Genomic DNA, 18,026 nt, shown 5'->3' with positions numbered 1-18,026 from the left:
TCATTCATTCATTTGACCACGAGCACCTGCTCTGTGTCAAATGCTTTGCCGGGCACGGCCCACGATGCGTGTACGCCCACGCCCACCCCCGCAGTGCTGGCAAGCAGGCTGGTCCCGACGCCCCTCTCCAAGGCCCCCCTTCCTCTCACTTGTCGGGTTTCCCGGGAAGCAGGAGCCTGAGGCGGCACTTGTTGGCCGAGTGGATCTCCTCCTCCTTCACCCGCATAAGCCTCTGCAGGGCCAGGCACCAGTCTTGAGCCACGGTCATGTTCAGGTTCTAGGGTCAAGGAGGCCAAGGAGGTCACCATACAGCCCTCTGGCTCCCCGAAAGCCACCCCAGATCCCACAGCAGTCGGGGCCCCAAGGGGAGAGGAGCCGAGGGTCAGTGCGGGAGCTCGACCTGGGCGGCTCACTCAGCCACAAGCGGTGGGGGGATGCCGACTCCCCGGGCTCCAGGCCTTGGTTCAGACCTTCCCCCCTCCATGGCACCCCTCCTTTGAGAGGGACACACCCTCCCAGCCAGCTTCCTCTCCAGCCTGGGACGAGGCTCGGGAAGGAGCTGCAGGACAGACCAGACACTGAGCAGAGAACGGAAAAAAAAAAAAAAAAGTGCCCATAGCCGGGCCCTGCTCAACTCGAACCAGAGCTTCAACCCGAACCAGAGGCCGCCCACCAGACTTCCAGGTAGCGACAGGAGCGTCAGACAGTACCGCTGCTAGTGGGAGCCCAGAGGCCAGGGCACATCGGGAGACCGGGCAGGAGAGGAGCCCACCCACACTTTCCTGCCGAGGCCGGTGCTGGGTACCTGGTAGGTGCCGTGCAGCGTGCTGACAAGGAGGGTGATCTGCTCCACCACAGCCAGGTCCTTCTGCAGGTCCTGCAGCTCCTGGAAGAGGCGCGGGGGCCCGAGGTACACCTTATCTGGGCAGAGAGAGACCCTACTCAGCCTCAGGGGTGGGGAAGGCACCACCAAGGGCCCAAGCAGGTACGCACTGCAAAAAAGAAGAGCTGTCGCCCTGCAGATGTGGCACTAGAGATACAGAAGGAAATGTACCAGGCTCTTGTCTACTAGTGGGGACAAATCCAATCACGGGTAAAGTCTAGCGCCTAGGATCTGGGCCACTCTCAGTCTATACAAAGGGTCACAGGAGACCAGAAGACTGAGAACCAACTGTGCCCATGAGAGGCGAGGAGACTTCGCAGGCCCAGGAGAGCCGTGGCACTGCCAAAAAAGGAAAACCACAGGTGCAAAGGCACTGTGGCATAAGGAAGCCCAGGAACAGTAAGTTGTTCAAAGATGTACTAAGAACCTACTATATGGCAGGTTCTAGTCTACATGTTGGAGAGACAGCTGCAAATGAGACAGACAGGGTCCCTGTTCTTGTGGAGCTTATGACCTGGTCAGGGTCAGGGAGGAGTCAATTAACAACTGCAGATGGTGGGAGGTACTGGGGAGAAAGATATCGGGGTGATAGGACAGAGATGGGATGGGGGCTGAGGGTGCCCTGATCTCTGGTGATGATACAAATGCAGTGTCGGGGACGTGGAGGGAGGGCAGCAAGAGACAGAGCGGGAGGGCCCAGCAGGACTGGATGGGGAGGTCCCTGAATGCCAGGCTAGGGAATTCGGGCTGTGTCCTCTACACCATGGTTACTCAAGCTGAGATCTTACAGAATCCCAGCGAGGGGCGGAGGCATGTAATTTGGATTTGCATCGAGATGATTCTCTAAAAATCAGATGCACATCTTCAGTCACCTGGATACAATGGCTTTAAAGCCACAGGCTGCTGCATGGTACCAGGGCTTCCGTGGACTTTGGTACCACGTGATGGTCACCAGGTAATGAACACAGAGCAAGGTGGGCGTGGGCGGTAAGAGATACGCTCACACCAAACCAAGGGCAAAGAAGGGCTCTGCAGCGCCCCAAACGGCATGAGCTGGTGGGAAATGGAGATCACCGTGAGGCACTCTGGGGTACAGGTGCAGAGAACTCAAAAGAACCTGCCCCACAAGAGGACCACGTCTATGTTGAGAGCAGTTTGGTGCCAACGAAACAACATCACCCATCACATTAAATTAATGCTGTTCCTTGAGTTTTATTATTTTGTAGCATCATTTTTATTCCACTTGTGATTCTGTTTTGGTTTTATGGTTGCTCAAGGGATAGAAGCATAAGGAGTTCATTATACCTAGTCTTACACTTGCGCATATTTGAATAACAATATAATAAAAAACCACCCAAGGCCACCTGGGGTTCAACAAGGATTTCTTTTTTCCTCTTTCAAGGGGGTCTGGCAGCCTAGTACTCTACTTTGAGAAATGTGGCCACAGATACCACAGTGGCTGAAGGAGCACTGCCAGAGCAAGAGCCCGAAGGGTGGGGGGAGAGTGGAGTGGAGCCAGGGCTAAAGGCGCCGCTGGGGGGGCAGATGGGCCGGGAGCCCCTCCCAGGGGGCTTCTGTGAACAGAGAGCCAGGAACACAAGACAGCCTCCCATGCCTCCCAGGCCTCGGGAGGGGGACACAGCAGCTGAAGTGGGCGCAGCCTTCCGAGGACGAGAGTGTGTGGTGAGTCCCTCCCTCAGAGCCACCTCCCAGGTCAGGGATGGACAGAGCTGGCCAGTGGGGAGGGGTGACAGCCAAGTGCCTTCCTGCTGGCCATGCAGTTACGTCCTTCGTTCATTCAACAAATGTCTATTAACACCCACCACATACCGGGCTCTGGAGGGCTACGGTCATACCAAGGGAAAAGACAAGGTGGAAACCAGACCATCACCATAGAGGTGAAAACACACCCGGGCCTTGGGAGCACTGGACGGGGACCTGGCAAGTCCAAAGGAATCAGGAAGGGCTTCTCTAAGGAAGTGTCACCTGAGCTAAGATGAGTAGGGGCAGATAGACAAAAACAGGATGGCAGGAGAACACTCTGGAGAAGGGCAGAGGCTGGGAGTGTGCCCTGGGGCAGGAGGGGGCTCAACCCCCCAGGAACGGAGAGGTCAGGGCAGCCAAGCCCAGGGAGTGAAGGAGCGGGGAGGGCTGAGGTGGGGCGGCAGGTGGGCCCCCAGGATGGGGGGGTTCTTCGCCCGGGCGAGAACCTGGGACTTCACCCTGAGAGCAGTGGGAAGCCACCGGCGGATTTCAGGTGGAGGGTGACACACAGCTCTGACACGCATTTTGAAAAGTCGGCCTGGGGAGGGTAGAGGATGGGACGGGACAGGACAGGAAGGGGCAAAGGGGAGGGAAGGGCAGCACCAGGAAGTTCCTGCCACAGCACTGCGGAGATGGAGAGGACGGGGCGCACGGGGGAGGCTGCCACCCCGAGTTCTCACTGTCCTTGTTGTCCTGGGCCCTGAGGGTTTCAGGGACAGGGTGAGTGTCACCGGGGCCCCTCGCTGAATAGACGGGGGAACCGAGGTCCCACATGGAAGCAAGCAATGGCCAGGCAGGCACTGGAGGTCACCCTTTCTGATCCAAGGTCACTGCGTGTGCACGCATGCGTGTGCACGTGTGTGCGTGTGTGTGTGTGCACGCTCGCCAGGGTGTACAGGACTGGGGTGGGCAGGGGCTGTGAGGGGTGACTGCGTGCAGCATGCATTTGCACACTCAGGTAGGGACGTGGGTGTGTGTTTGTGTACAGTTACGTACAGCAGGAAAAGTCTCTGGGCCAAGTGCCCGCGGGCCTGGGGGCCGAGCCCGGGCAGGTGCTCCCAGGGCAGTGTCGGGCAGGTACTCACTCTGGGCCTGGCCCGCAGCCGAGGCCTTCTTGGCGCCGGCGTGCTGGATGAGTACGTTGTCCTTGTCATAGGAGCTGCCCTCCTGGCCCACCTCCATCACCTGCACCTGGGGCAGCGCCGTGTTCCACTTCACCACATACTTGGGCCCCAGGGGCACCAGGCTGCTGATCTCCAGCTGGCCCCTGCCAGGAAGAGAGGACACGGCCCTGGAGAGCCCGCAGCACCCAGCCCCAGGGCCAGCCAGAGCCGCTCCTCAGCAGGTCAGCTCAGCCAGGCACCTCACAGCCCAAGCACAAGCCCTCAGGCCAAAACCAAGCCAGGCGGAGCAGGGAACGGAGGAAGGGGCAGAAGCATCAGGGCATCCAGGCCCCAGCCCCATATCCAGAATCACACACCCACCCCAAGCCTTGGCACCCCTACCTGTGGTTGGCAGGCCTGAGGAAAAAGACAAGAAGGGTCGTTATCGTTACAGAGTGGTTTCCGTAAAAATCACTGCAGCCGCTGAGACCCCCCTGGGGGTCGGCCACTGGGCTGGGCCAGTTGTGGGCAGAGCGGACCACACGGAGGGCCTTCTCCCTGGAGTGGGCACTGGTCTTCCATCACCTATTCCCACAGTGGCCCTGCTAGGAAGCCTGTACTATTCCAGAAGAGGATACTGATGCTCAGACAGGTCACGTGACTCACCCCAAGTCACCCAAGATGAACCCCTAAAAGTGAGCCACTAACATCCTCATCACACTTTCACGCCATGCTAGGCTCCAAGCAACAGGAGGGCAGAGAGGGTGTAGGTCAGATCCCTGGCACCTGCACAGAGTCCAGGATATAAACGGGACTTAAAAATTATAGTGCTTGGGCTTCCCTGGTGGCGCAGCGGTTGAGAGCCCGCCTGCCGATGCAGGGGACACGGGTTCGTGTCCCGGTCCGGGAAGATCCCACATGCCGCGGAGCGGCTGGGCCCGTGAGCCATGGCCGCTGAGCCTGTGCGTCCGGAGCCTGTGCTCCGCAACGGGAGAGGCCACAACAGTGAGAGGCCCGCGTACCGCAAAAAAAAAAAAAAAAAAAAAAAAAAATTATAGTGCTTGAATGAGGGAAGGAGGGAATGAATGAAGGTGGGAGCCCCAGTAAAGAGTTCACGCAACCCACCTGCAGGCCCGTGTGGCCCCAGGCAGTGTGGGCCCAGAACGCGAGATCTTCACGTTTCTAAGAGAAGCCAGATGTCTCAACCTTTGTGTGAACTCCCCGTAGGAGCCAAACACAGGGTTTCCAGAGGCCTAGTGCAACCCACGGGCCACGAGTTTGCAGACTCTGGTCTAAAGAATCGCCCTCTCCCCACTGCGGGGCTCCAGCTCCAACCCCGACTCCAGGCAGCACCTGGCAGCCCGCCTCTGGGCATTTCTACAACCTCTGACCCAGAACCAGGAAAGCAGGCTCCTGCAGGGAGTTGGGGGAAAGGCAAAGACTCATGTTGAGAAACACGCAGATCCGGCCGGAGGAAAATCTATTTGACTTAAAGCAGCAGGGATTTGGGATCTGGGCTGGGAACAGGGAAGAATCTCTTGAATTTCAAAGTGGTCAAAACTCAGCAGACTGTTCAGTTCCGACGGCAGAGTTCCAGAACAGTCCACCCTGTGCAACAGACAGCTGTTTGCCCTCAGTGACCTCTGCAGGTGCTTCCTAGCTCTGGGGACCAGGGACAGAGCAGGCGCAAAGGGATAGAAGAGGAAGTCGGGACGTTGGAGGCCTCCGATGAGCTCACGCAGGACCCCAGCCATGACGGACTGGGACATGACAGGAGGGGTCCCCAGGGAGGGGCAACAGCCAGGTCTGCTTACTTGAAGTTGATGTTGGCGCAGACCAGCATGTCGCTGAGCAGGAAGACCCTGCGCTCCTTGGACTTGATCAGCTGCCCGCGGTCACCGTACACGGTCTCCGTCAGCGTCTCACACAGGAGCAGCTGACGCTGGCCTGAGGTCAAAAGCTGGGGGGAGGGGACAGAGCAAGGTCAACACCAACATCGTACACGGGCTGCTCCACAGACATCGCTGTGCCAAAGACCCAGGATTCTCCCTCCACATACAAAGGGGACCACAGCTGGGAGAGGCGGAGGATGAGGCCGGGCCACGCCCTCCATCCCCGGGACACAAAAGGCACTGACCACCCACCGGCCCCAGCAGCCAGCCAGCACCCCTGCTCAGGTGAGCCAGCCACTGCCAGCGGCCCAGCTCCAGAGCCGCAGACCCGTGCTCTGACCTTGGTTCCCGGAGCGCCCGCTGTGAAGCCCTCTGGCAGGCGCCATGTCACCTCTCCACACCTCAGCTTTCTCAGCTGTCAAGTGGGCGATACCTCTACTGCTCACATCACCAAGGCAACAACGTGTGACCGGACCTGGCTACATGATCCGCAGAGCCCAGCAGAGGAGGAAAACCCGGTGCTCGCTCAGAATTATTAAGAATTTCAAGGGCTTCCCTGGTGGCGCAGTGGTTGAGAGTCCGCCTGCCGATGCAGGGGACACGGGTTCGTGCCCCGGTCCGGGAAGATCCCACATGCCGCAGAGCGGCTGGGCCCGTGAGCCATGGCCGCTGAGCCTGCGCGTCCGGAGCCTGTGCTCCGCAACGGGAGAGGCCACAACAGTGAGGCCCGCGTACCGCCAAAAAAAAAGGAATTTCAAGATGGCAATGGCAGAGTATTAAGGCAAACGTGGGGCCCTTCTGAGCGCCCACCCTGGTGACGGCACAGGCCACACACCCAAGGAGCCGGCCCTGCGACGGGACACCCCACAGATGGCCACTGTCCCCACTGCTGCCACTGTTCGTGTGGCCTCAAGCAGGGAGACTCCTGGCCTGAAAGTAGGTCCCATTCGTCACCCTGACCTATTGAACAACCTCAGCTACTGGCCTCGTGGAAGGCCTCGTGTGGGGCTGGGACAGATCTGCTGGTCGACAAGGCAACCCTCTGACAAGGCTGAAGGCCTTCAAGCCTCCAGCATCCGAACAGGCGTCTGCCCATCTCGGGCTGGATTCCAAGAATGCTGCCAGCCCCGGACCACCATCAGACCCAGAGACCCGCTGGGAAAACGTCTCTTTACTAACTAAGGATTTTGCTGAGGAGGAAAAGGAGTATTCAGCAAAATTCCTTCCCAAAGCCCGTGATTCTGATGACAACAGCTAGCGCCCCTCCGCCCCATCCTCACAAGGGAAAGGGCGGGTCATCCCCAAACCTCTCCTGGACAGAACGCCCTTCTGTTCTGTGAAGAGCGGTGTCTCTCCAGGCGACACGAAAGCCCGAGTGACACCACATGCCACTAAAGAGTCCACCTCTCATTTAATCGCCTCAAGCACGCTGAGGCCTCCCCACTCCTGGACAAGGGGACGGAGATTCCAGAGGTAAAGAGACTTGCTGAGACCCAGTGCCGGTTGAGCGGCAGGGCAGGACAGAGCCAGGCCACACACGCTGTTCCCAGCACCCGGCAGCCAGCCACACGCCCTCTGGCTCCTGACTGGGGGTGAGAGGAGTCAGAGAAAGCCTGCTGCTCCCAACACACACAAAAAGTCTCAGGGTGCCCCAGGGTACCCCCATGACTGCTAAGACTGGGCTCCCCCAGCCCACAGCTTCCACCAGCAAGCGGACTGCCAGCTCGTGTAGACACAGCTGGGACCCTGAAGACAGCAGGCCCCTCAGAAGACGGCTAAGTGTGCCGTGACCCTTTTCCTCAGGAGAGAGGAAAGTCCCCGGGCTTCCGACAACCATCCTCCTGCCACTTAAGCAGATTGAAAACAAGAAAGACAACAGAAAACTCGGGTATTGCACAAGCAGCCCCCTGCAGTCGCGTCCTGAGCAGGCACATTTTGAAACAGCCGACACCGTTGCACTTCGGGCACACCCAGTTTCGTTTCCACTTCTCTGTGGGTGATGGGTGGCAAGAGGGAAATCACTGCACTGGCCTCAGAACTGGCCGAGACTGCCCCAGGGGGGCCCTGGCAGGGGAAGGCGTGGTGTGCGGCCACCATCACTCTCTCTACGACACCATCCCACACGCATCCGACACACCCACTTGACAGGTGGGGAAACTGAGGCTTGGGGCTGTCAGTTCCTCGCCCAACACCCAACAGGTCCCCCTGACCTCCAGCCAGTGACCACTGCTCCTCACAGCCCGGGTCCCCCCCAGCGGACAGAGCAGAAGGGGACAGACAGCTCTTCCCAGAGCAAGTGCTAAGGAGAAGGGATTCCTTCTCCCGAGTGATCTCACAAGTGTGTGAGCCAAAGCGAGAGAAACCCTCTTGGTTACAGGAAAGGAGCTAAAGACAGAAGAAGATACTTCCCAAGTGCAAAGACCATCAAACACTAGCACGTTGGCCATGGCTGGACTAAGGTCTTTTTAACCCGAGAGACATTTCAAAATAGAAGGCTTGGGACTTCCCTGGTGGTCCACTGGCTAAGAATCCGTGCTCCCAAAACAGGGGGCCCGGGTTCGATCCCTGGTCGGGGAGCTGGATGCCGCGACTAAGAGTCTGTATGCCGTAACTAAAGATCCCGCGTGCCACAACTAAGACCCCGCATGCCGCAACTAAGACCCCGCATGCCGCAACTAAGACCCGGCGCAGCCAAATAAACAAATAATTTTTTTAAAAAAAATAGAAGGCTTGTGTGGAACTGGCTGGGGAAGTCCTGCCTGGAGGCGGGGAGGGGGGATGACCCCTACCCTTCAGGCCCACCCTGAGCAATCCTGGATGGGGATACACCCCGGGGAGGGGGCTCCATCCCCTGCCTCATCTTTTCTTCCCATCTCTATACTCCTGGAACAGGCAAAGCAAACTCAGGTGCCTGCAGGGCCAGAAGTAACCTCAGTGGGAAGACCTGGATGTGGACTGAGGGGGCAAGGGCAGCCGCTACTCAGGTGACTGGTGCCACATAGGAGGGTGGGTCGGAGTGCCAGCTCTTCCGACCCTTAAGAAGATACATGAGTCTAAATGTTGTGGGACATTTCTCCATTTCTAAATGTTGGCAATTAATTCCATTTTCCTAAAAATACTGTGTGGGCCTAAATACACATGTGCAGCCTGAATTTGGCCTGAGGTGGGACAGTCTTAAGACGCAGGACCCTGAAGCTTAGAATTGCAAGGGACCCTGCAAGTTCACTTGTCCGGGCCTTGTTTTGCAGGCCTGTGGTGAAAGTCAAACATGACAACGCAGGTTAGGGAGTATCATGGACTGTAAAGGGCGGGGCCGCGTGGGAAGCGCTGTGGTGCCCCTGGTGACACTCCCCAAACGTTAGAAAGCTCCAGCCCGTGTGGCTGAAATCTCATCGGCCTCAGTCACTGGCCTCAGTTCTGCTTTTGGGGCCACAGAGCCAGGAGGCTCCCAGTTTTCCCCCAAATACCTGAACACCTCCCTGTGACTCCACAGGATGTCCCTTCCCCAAAGAACAACGCTTGCCCTCGCCAAGTGCCCTGGGGCCAAACCCCACACTCTGGTGGGTGAAAGAAGGCGGGGCCCGGGGCCTCCCAGATGTGGGTGCAGCTGCAAGCGGCCCATGTCACAAGCCACTAGGGAAACAGAGGACTAAAGTTCACCAAGGGGACCTCCCTGGTGGCGCAGTGGTTAAGAATCCGCCTGCCAAGCAGGGGACGCGGGTTTGAGCCCTGCTCTGGGAAGATCCCACATGCCGCGGAGCAACTAAGCCCATGTGCCACAACTACTGAGCCTGAGCTCTAGAGCCCACTAGCCACAACTACTGAACCCGCGTGCCACAACTACTGAAGGCCGCACGCCTAGAGCCCATACTCCGCAACAAGAGAAGCCACCGCAATGAGAAGCCCGTGCACCGCAACGAAGAGTAGCCCCTGTTCGCCACAACTAGAGAAAGCCCGCGCACAGCAACGAAGACCCAACGCAGCCAAATAAATAAACAAATAAAATTTAAAAAATAAAGTTCACCAACAGGTGACTCTGGGAGGTGACTAATTTTTTTTGTACCAACTTTGTGTTTTAAAAACAGAGTTCCCAGGCTTCCCTGGTGGCACAGTGGTTGAGAGTCCACCTGCCGATGCAGGGGACACGGGTTCGTGCCCCGGTCCGGGAAGATCCCACATGCCGCGGAGCGGCTGGGCCCGTGAGCCATGGCCGCTGAGCCTGCGCGTCCGGAGCCTGTGCTCCGCAACGGGAGAGGCCACGACAGTGAGAGGCCCACGTACCGCAAAAAAATAAAATAAAATAAAATAAAAACAGAGTTCCCTAATAGACTCATTTGAAAGTGTTTCAAGATTTTTTTTTTTTTGCTAGAATGTTCCTAAGTTGCAATCCCAAAACATGGCGTGGATTTTTCTTTTTGCTTCTTAAAAAATAACACTAATAATGACAGCTGCCACCTTGTATTAAGGGCTCTGGGTCTGCCAGTTTGCCAACTCTCTCATTTGCCTCGCAGAAGCCCTGAGGGTCAGGCGCCATCGAGCTCTTCTCATTACAGAGGAAGCAACTGAGGTTCAGAGAGGTTGGATGATTCCCCTGAGGCCACACAGTAAGCACCAGTGGCAAAATCTGGATTCAAACCCAGACTCTGACTCCACGGCCCACTAGTTTAAGCACAATACTAGGCTATCATTTCTGGCATCTTTACTGGCAATTACACTGCTGAATTAAATCAGCTTTTATCCTAAAATCACATGAGTAGTAACGAATGTGGAGGTCTAGTCAAGATTAATCCTTCAGGTAAGGTCTGCGGGCTCAGAGAGAAGCAAGGAATCGCCTCCCTCGGAGAACACTGCCACCTGGTGGGTGCCACGGGGCAGGAGGCAGAGCGACAGGCGAGGCCGGCTGCAGGGCAGGTACGCACGCACCTTGTTGAGGCTGCTGCGGTCACTGACGCTCTTGGTCAGCTGCTGGATCTCGGCCACCTGGTCGGCCAGCCGCTTCTGCTCGTTCAGCTTCTCGGCCAGCGTCTCCAGCTCCGTGAGCGCCAGCTGCAGCGAGAGCCTGTCCGGGTGGCCCCTGGGGGTGTTCTTCAGCATGTCCTGCCGGGGCCCAGAGGGAGCCACGACTGAGACCCCCACCCCAGCAGACCCTCCCCTGGCTGGGGTCACAGCCTCCGCCTCCACACTCGGGCCTGAGAAGGGCCCAGCTTGTAGCCAGGACAGGCGGGGCCTGACATAGAGCAAGGCCTCAAGAAGCAGCTAGTGAATGAATAACTAAAATAAAATAGCTGTGCGGACCGATCCCTGATTCACTGATGAACTGTACACTGAGACGAGACCCACTCCTGCTGCTGGTCGCTCTGAGAACAGAGAGGAAACCCTGCTGGGCCCTTGGGCTGGCAGCCAGCCTTCGCCCCAGGGGGACTCACCCCCTGACTGAGGACCCCCGGCAATCAGGGGAGGTGCCTCAAGCTCTCGGGGCCCAGCGTGGAGGCTAACGCTCCCTCGGGAAGCCTGAGGTGCCAAGATCAGAGCATCCCCGGGGCATCTCCTCACTGCCAGGGGCCCCACAGTCGCCCGCATTCCACGTGCCTTCCCACACCCACCGGTCACCGCGTTCCCACCAGGGGAGGCGAAAGTAAGCTCGATGGGCTCCACCCTAGGAGTGGGGAAAGAGGGGGCCGGGGGGCCAAGGCCCTGCCCACCGTGCACAGATGCGTGGGTTGTGGGTGACGGATGAGAAGCCAGCCCTCCTGCCCCAACCCCACGAGGCTCGCACCATGCCACGCCCCACCCTGCAGGTTGGTGGCCGCCGGAATCCCCCGTGGTACCTGAAGCAGGAGGATGAACTGCGGGAACCTCTGGATGGGCTTCACCATCAGCCCGTAGAGCGTGACGCGGTCGGGGCTACACACCTGCCGCCGCTGTTGGAGATGAGGGGGGTGATTCACTGAGCCTCCGCAGCAAGGGCCCAGCACCCGGGGTACAGATGCGGCCCATCCCGGGCTCCCCTCCCTGGACCCAGGACCCTGCTCAGCCTTGGGCCCAAGAGAAGAGCCCAGGAGGTCCCTGGTTCCACAGTCAGGGGTCCCTGCCACCACAGGGCTCCCCGGTACAGCCCCTCACCCTGGAAAGCCTAGAGCGTCACGTTAAAGTCTCTGGACTAAAAGCCTAAGTAGGACATTTCAGCAATTTATCCAAGAAGTCAGGCTACGGAAAGTAGCCGAGACAACCATTCCCTCCACCTAAACTAAAGCGGACGGGCCTGGGCCGGGGTGAGGATCGGCAGGGGGACGGTTCTTACTGTCCTGTGTCTTGCTTCTGTTTCCACCTCTCCATCCACCCACCTGTCACCTTGACCCGGGCCCTCAGCCCCTGCGACCCAGGCTGCCGCCACAGCTTCCCCACTGGCCTCTGCCTCCATCTGCCTCCACCCAAAACTTCAGTGGCTCCCCGCTGCCTGAAATACGACATCCTAGCCCCTGGGCCAGGAGGGCCAGATCTGCCCAAACTGAACTCCACTGCTCTGGGCCTCTCTCCCAGGCACCCAGTGCTCCCAGGATCCAACCAGACTTTGCCTCTGACCTTTGCCCCATCACCCTTGCACCTGGAACACCCTCTTCTTCATCTCTCCGTTTCAACCCCACTGACCCCCCAGGACCCATGTCGGATGGCGCCCCATTGAGAAAGCCCCCTGAGCCTCTGGGATCCAGGCTGTAGGCTGCTCCGCTGAGGCGGGGGGCCCCAGCCCACCTGCGCCCTCTGCTGGGTGGCACGTCTCTGACTCACCTACATGTGCGCCTAGGAAATGGGGACTGGGGACCTGGTCCCACAGCTACTTGAGGCCTATAGTCCTTTAAACTCTATTCTCGCACGTGATCCCCAAAGCACCGCTTTAAGAAAAGGGATCATCCCGGCCACAAGCTGAGCCACACCAAGCCTAGCCACCATCTGCAGATGCCACAGGCCTACGCTTCCACCTGTCAGAACTCCAGGATCCCAAGCGGCTTACAGAAACTTTAACTCTTCTTCACCCTCCCCTTGGCGGAGTGGGGAAAGGACAGGCAGATTTTCTTCCCGTGGGACTGGGGATGGCCCAAAGGAAAGAAGAGAGGCATCTGGGCCAAAGAAGTGCTGCTGCAGCGACCCCTACCTCCTGAGACACCTCCCTGCCCCCCCACCCCGACGGCCGGGGCTCCATTGAGAGGGGCCCCGGACCACCCTCGGGCCCACCTTGAGGAACTCGAGGAAGGCGGGCTTGGTGAGACAGGCCTTCTTGATGATGGACATGGCATTGGTAAAGTTGTTCACGTAGTCGCTGTACACGTCTAGCACCACGGACTTGGAGAACTGTAACAGGTGTGGGCGCGGCCCGGGAGGGTCACATCCATGCGAGGGGGAGGGCGACCAGCACCCCACCCTCACCGGCGACCACAGTCCTCCTCTGCCTGGAGGGTCTCAGCTAGGCTTGAGGTGAGGAAACCTGTCACCCGGTGAGGGGAGGGGACAGGGCTCAGAGAGGCAAAGAGACACCAAGGTCACAGGGAGGAAGAGGTGGTGCTAAGGAGAGCCCGGGGAGGTCCCTCGTCCCCCAGCACGGCAGCCTGGCCCACAGGCGAAGGGGGGTATGGCGGCCCTTTGCTACGCCCCCCAGCTCCCCACCCTCAAGGATGGCGCTCCTGACCTGAGCCCCATGGACACACCGACCAGGGTGCTGGGATTTTGTCTTTTAGCAGAACCCAGTTGCCTACAACATATCGAAGCAGTTTCCACCGATCTGACCATCTCTCACCCCATGAATCTCTCTGGGGCCCACAGACTTCAGTGTCAAAAACCATGAGTCCAGCACACCCCCTTCTTCCACAGATGGGGACCTGAGACCCGAGAGGGCCCTGGAGCTGCCCACGTTTGCACAGCTGAGCTGGGACCAGGCCAGGTCTCCGGGAGCACGACACCCTGCAGCACGCTCTGGGGCCAAGGCCATGCTCTGTGGGAGCGTCGCACAGTGGTCCCTCCGCGAGCACTCGGCAGGGGGCGCTTGAGATCGGCCAGGTGGCTGCCCACAGTGGCCAGTCTCCTGGAGGCGCTGCCACCTAGGCGGAGCCAGAACAGTGAGCGGGAGGCACGCGGGCGGACATCTCCAAGGACACGCTGCAAGGTGTCACGCCCACCCCCGCGTAGGCCAGGCCGACTCAGGCCCTGCCACCCTCTGACCCCGCTGGCTGGGACGAGGCGACCAGGTGGAGGCAGGAGGCTGGCCCGGAGCACATCCAGATCACGGCCGCGGTTGGCACCTTGGCAGGCTGGGGAGAGTCTGGGGACACCTACCGAAGCCACGAAGAGGTCCCCAATCTTCTCAGTGGAGTCCCACTCGGCCACGCGGGAGGACAGGGCGATCTGGAACATGGAGTGGCAGTGCAGGATCTCCTTCACGCGAAAAAACACCACCTGGCACTTGCGGACACTCAGCGCCTTGGGCTCCATCTCCATCAGGGGGTTGCGGTAATCCTGAGGCGGGGGGGGGGGGGGGGGTTAGTGCCCCGAGGCCAGGCCACAGCCCCTGCCCCCACTGCCCTCATGGCCACCTGGACCGGGCCAAGCAGAACTCGGCAGACCTTCCTGCGGGAGGAGCACCCACCCCTCACTCTTCACCTGTCCTTCTGGAAGGATCTCCGTGATCGTAACACTCCTGACCCTTCTGCCCATCCATAACCCACCCCCGTGACTTATGTGTTAAGCTGGGTTTTCGGGCAGACCCCTGCCTGCAAGGAGCTCCACGGAGGCAGTCCCCAGGGGCCGGCCCAGGTCGGCCTTGCCCACAGGTGAGCCAGTCTGTCTAACGGAGCAGTGGTAGTGATGTCACAGCAAGACCTAGAGCCACACTCTCCAACCAGCTTTGTCAGAAACACGGGATATTTTTGTCTCCACCTGCCTGAGGTCTGGGCTCCTCCACTGTGGATCCAAACTCAGGAGGGGAAATGAGGTTGTTACTAGCACCCTCCCACCCCTACAATTCCCCTCCCTGTTGTCCTCCCCGAGAGCCCACAACATCCCAGAAGGTTCACCTTTTCAGGAATGCAAACTACAGACCAGGCCAGCACACCTTAGTCACGCAAGCATCTACTTAGCAATTCCTGTGCATCCGGATCACAGGGGAGAGGGCGCACCCAGGGAGCTCCAAGATGACGGGGAGACGTCAGCCCCTGCCCCGGGGGCTCCCAGAGTGGCGAGGGAGGCACAAGAGGCACCACATGCCCTCAAGTCCATAGGATACAGCTCATTTTATTGAACCCCGACATGGTTTCAGAAAATGCAGTCATCCTGTGAACACCAAGGCATCTGGAATTCTTGGTGTCCCCCATTTGGAGTTCCTGCTGTTTCCATAAAAGCCCTGGCCTTTGGCTCCTTCCCCTTAAAAATGCCCACAGTCCCCAAACGCTCCTTGTAAAATGTCCCTCCGGGGTCTCCCCTGCCCTCTCCCCAGACCCCCCGGAGTCCTACCTGGAGTACCCGTTTCAGAGACTCCACATAGCTGCCTTCGCTCTGCACGATGGAGCCCAGGATGTGCCTCCGGACCACCTGCTCGGGCAGAAAGCACAGTCGGCACCTGTGCCAACCACGGCACAGAGTGAGCTCCGGCTGCGTGCGGAGCCCCGGGTGATGGGACGAGGAGTCATGACGCCCAGTGGAGCTGCCGGCCGCGGGACAGAAGGAACTCGTCTTTCCCAGAGCTGCTCCTGGACCACTGGGGCCTGGCAGGCCAGCATTCCCTTCCAGAGGCCCTGCCAACCCCAGACAAATGCCCGTGCTCCCCAGACTGCAGCATGGGGGCAGGGGACACTGGGACTCGAGGCCCCTGCCTGGTCTCTGCTCCCACACATCCAGGGATGGGAAACCACCACTCTCCTCCATGGGGACGGGTGGTCTCCTCCATCTTTGGACAACTTTAGTAGAAAATTCTTTCTTAGGTGAAATTGAAATCTCAGCTCCCGACACTTATAGATCCAATCCTTAACCAATCTCTCTCCCATCCCCACCAAGTGGGCTCTACTTCAAGCTAAACATCCCCGCCCCTTATCCTTCCCCTCTTGCCCTCCCTGTCTCTCCTCAGCTCAAATTAGTGCATCTCTCAGGTGCAGACCGACCAGCACCCAGTCAAGAAGCCCTCACCTGGATACAGCAGCATGCGGGCTGGGGGGCGCAGGGGGACTTTGCTGCACACTGGAATCATGTGACTCCCACCCCAGACATTCTGAAGGAATTGCTATGGGGTGCAACCTCGGTAACAGTGTTTTTTAAAGCTTCCCAGGTGATTCTAGCGTGCAGCAAAGCTGGGACAGAGCTCATGAAAGGTATCGCACATGAGAGGTGTCCGAGGGCGGAGCCTATCCACCTTGGCCCAGAGCTGGGAGGGTGACTGATCCCCACTGTGCCCCCAAAGCCATCCTGAGAACATCGATCCAGGCGCCCACCACCATCTCCCCTGCTCCCCTCTGTTTCCTCCCTCCTGCCTCTGGCACACCTTTGCATCTCCTCCCACCACCCTGCCTACGCCCGGGCCTGACCATGGCCCCTGTCCTTCAAGCTGCCCCACAGCAGGATGCCTTGTCAACGATCCCCAGTTTCCCAGGTGTTCCCAGAGCAGCGTTCTCCACCTCGGCATGCTGATGCTTGGGGCCGTCCCGTGCACTGTAGGACGTGTAGCAGCGTCCCTAGCCCCTACCCACCAGATTCCAGTAGCACCCGACCCCCCGCAAGCTGTGACAACCAGAAGCATCACCAGACATTGCCAAATGTCCCCTGGGGGACAAAATAAACTCGGTTGAGAGCCACTGGCCTAGAGTAACTAACATTGCTGATGCAAGAAATGCAAAAGGCTCCCGAGGAGACAGACCCGGCCGACATCAAAAAGGGGAACCCCGGATTACGAGCTGGCAGCCTGGGGTGCTGCCTGGCTCTGAGCTCTGATGGCTCTGACAGTGACTCACTGCATAGGAGAGGGAGCAGGGGGGTCACCACCTCAGTGTTGCCAGGGGCCAGGCAGGAGAAAGAAGGAAAGAAGGAGGCGGATGGACTCCCAAGACGAGAGGTGTGGCCGTATCTCCGATTTGCAAAAGGGGCCCATCCTCAGGATTTCCTGCCAACTCCAAACCGGCCAACCCCCTCATTGCATTTGCTTCCCCGACATGTCTTGCTCAGAGCCCTCATGACCAGAGGGAGGCAGGGGTCTCTCCCTCTGCCTCATGGCTAAGAAAACCCCAGTGGGGAAAAACCCAAACCTGACTCTGCCGAGGAAGGTCCCAGGGCACAGCCACCCCGATCTCTATGTGACACTTCTGGAGAAGGAAGACATCGCCCGAAGAGCCCCGCTCCTGGGATGCCTGCGGTGACTCTGGGGTCTGAACTGATGACAGGTGGGTGGATTGGGGGAGGGGGGCCGGGCACCTCCAGGGATCCTCCCTGAACTGGATTAGCTCAGTGCTTCCCAGAAAGGGACTGCGGGCCCTTTGTTCAAACACCTTCGTTTGACCCAGTTACACAGGAGCTACTCTGGCTGCCGCAGGGCTGGGAAGCAAGAGCTCCACATGCAGCCCCACCGCCACCCAGGATGATGGCGTGGAACCTGCAGGGTCCAATTTGGAAAGTCTGTGCAGCAGGTCGAGAAGAGACCCCAGGAGGTCCCCCACCCAGCTGGGGCTCTGTCAAGGGCCCCCTGATCATCAACTCCCCTTCCAGACCCAGATCTGCATGGTCCCAGGTAGCAGGCTGGGGTCCTCACCGTCCCTCCCCCTGAAGACACCCTGCTCCTCCCACAAACCTGCTGTGGGCTCAGGCCGTCTGGCATGGGGCCCAGCTCCGGGGCTGGGGGCTTGATGTCCGTAACGCTGACCTCCAGGAGCCCCATGTCCTCCTCCTCCGAGTCACCTGGAAAGTGAGATGGGCTGGTGACACAGGCAAGGCAAGGATGACACACCTGCTCAAACTCCAGGAGCTGGAAACCACCCTCCCCGCGACAGACCGGGGTCCTGGGATGAGCGGCTCCTGGGGCCACAGAGGATTAGGGCCTACTCACTGGCCTCCTGGCTATACTCTGCTAGGACAGTCCACCCGGAAATAGAAGTGAGGGAGGGATGGAGCGAGAGAGTAGGAAGCAACACGCAGCCGGGGCTCGGCTCTCAGAATCCACCCTGCCAGGAGTCTCTGTCCCCGCTCAGACCCGCCCGCTTCTGGGCTGGCAAAGGCCAGGCTGCCCATGTCCCCATCACTAGACACTAAAAATAGTTTTCTTCTTGTTGCCAAAAAGGGGGAAGAAAGTAAACCCCGAGAAGAGCAGGGCTGTTTGGCTTTGTGTTTTCATCTTTCAAAAAAAGAGACCCAATGGGGAAA

The 18,026-nt window shown here is 59.0% G+C and overlaps 1 protein-coding gene across 8 annotated transcripts in view; it reads right to left on the bottom strand.

The window, feature by feature from the left end:
* Window positions 1-18,026, bottom strand: part of ARHGEF10L (Rho guanine nucleotide exchange factor 10 like) — a gene marked incomplete at its 5' end in the record, with an annotated part of 143,137 nt that overhangs the window by 53,866 nt on the left and 71,245 nt on the right. For all 8 annotated transcript variants that reach the window (XM_079946359.1, XM_079946363.1, XM_079946362.1 and 5 more), the window contains 10 exons: window positions 150-277; window positions 806-921; window positions 3,733-3,914; window positions 5,565-5,710; window positions 10,566-10,739; window positions 11,471-11,563; window positions 12,873-12,989; window positions 13,968-14,147; window positions 15,141-15,218; window positions 17,458-17,564. In XM_079946359.1, coding sequence (XP_079802485.1) covers window positions 150-277; window positions 806-921; window positions 3,733-3,914; window positions 5,565-5,710; window positions 10,566-10,739; window positions 11,471-11,563; window positions 12,873-12,989; window positions 13,968-14,147; window positions 15,141-15,218; window positions 17,458-17,564 — 1,321 coding nt within the window. The remainder of the gene's footprint in view (window positions 1-149; window positions 278-805; window positions 922-3,732; window positions 3,915-5,564; window positions 5,711-10,565; window positions 10,740-11,470; window positions 11,564-12,872; window positions 12,990-13,967; window positions 14,148-15,140; window positions 15,219-17,457; window positions 17,565-18,026) is intronic.

The sequence above is a fragment of the Stenella coeruleoalba genome (assembly GCF_951394435.1).
Source record: "Stenella coeruleoalba genome assembly, chromosome: 1".
Lineage (NCBI taxonomy): Eukaryota > Metazoa > Chordata > Mammalia > Artiodactyla > Delphinidae > Stenella > Stenella coeruleoalba.
Note: the sequence above shows the minus strand (reverse complement) of the source record. Positions and strands in the feature narration are given on the sequence as shown.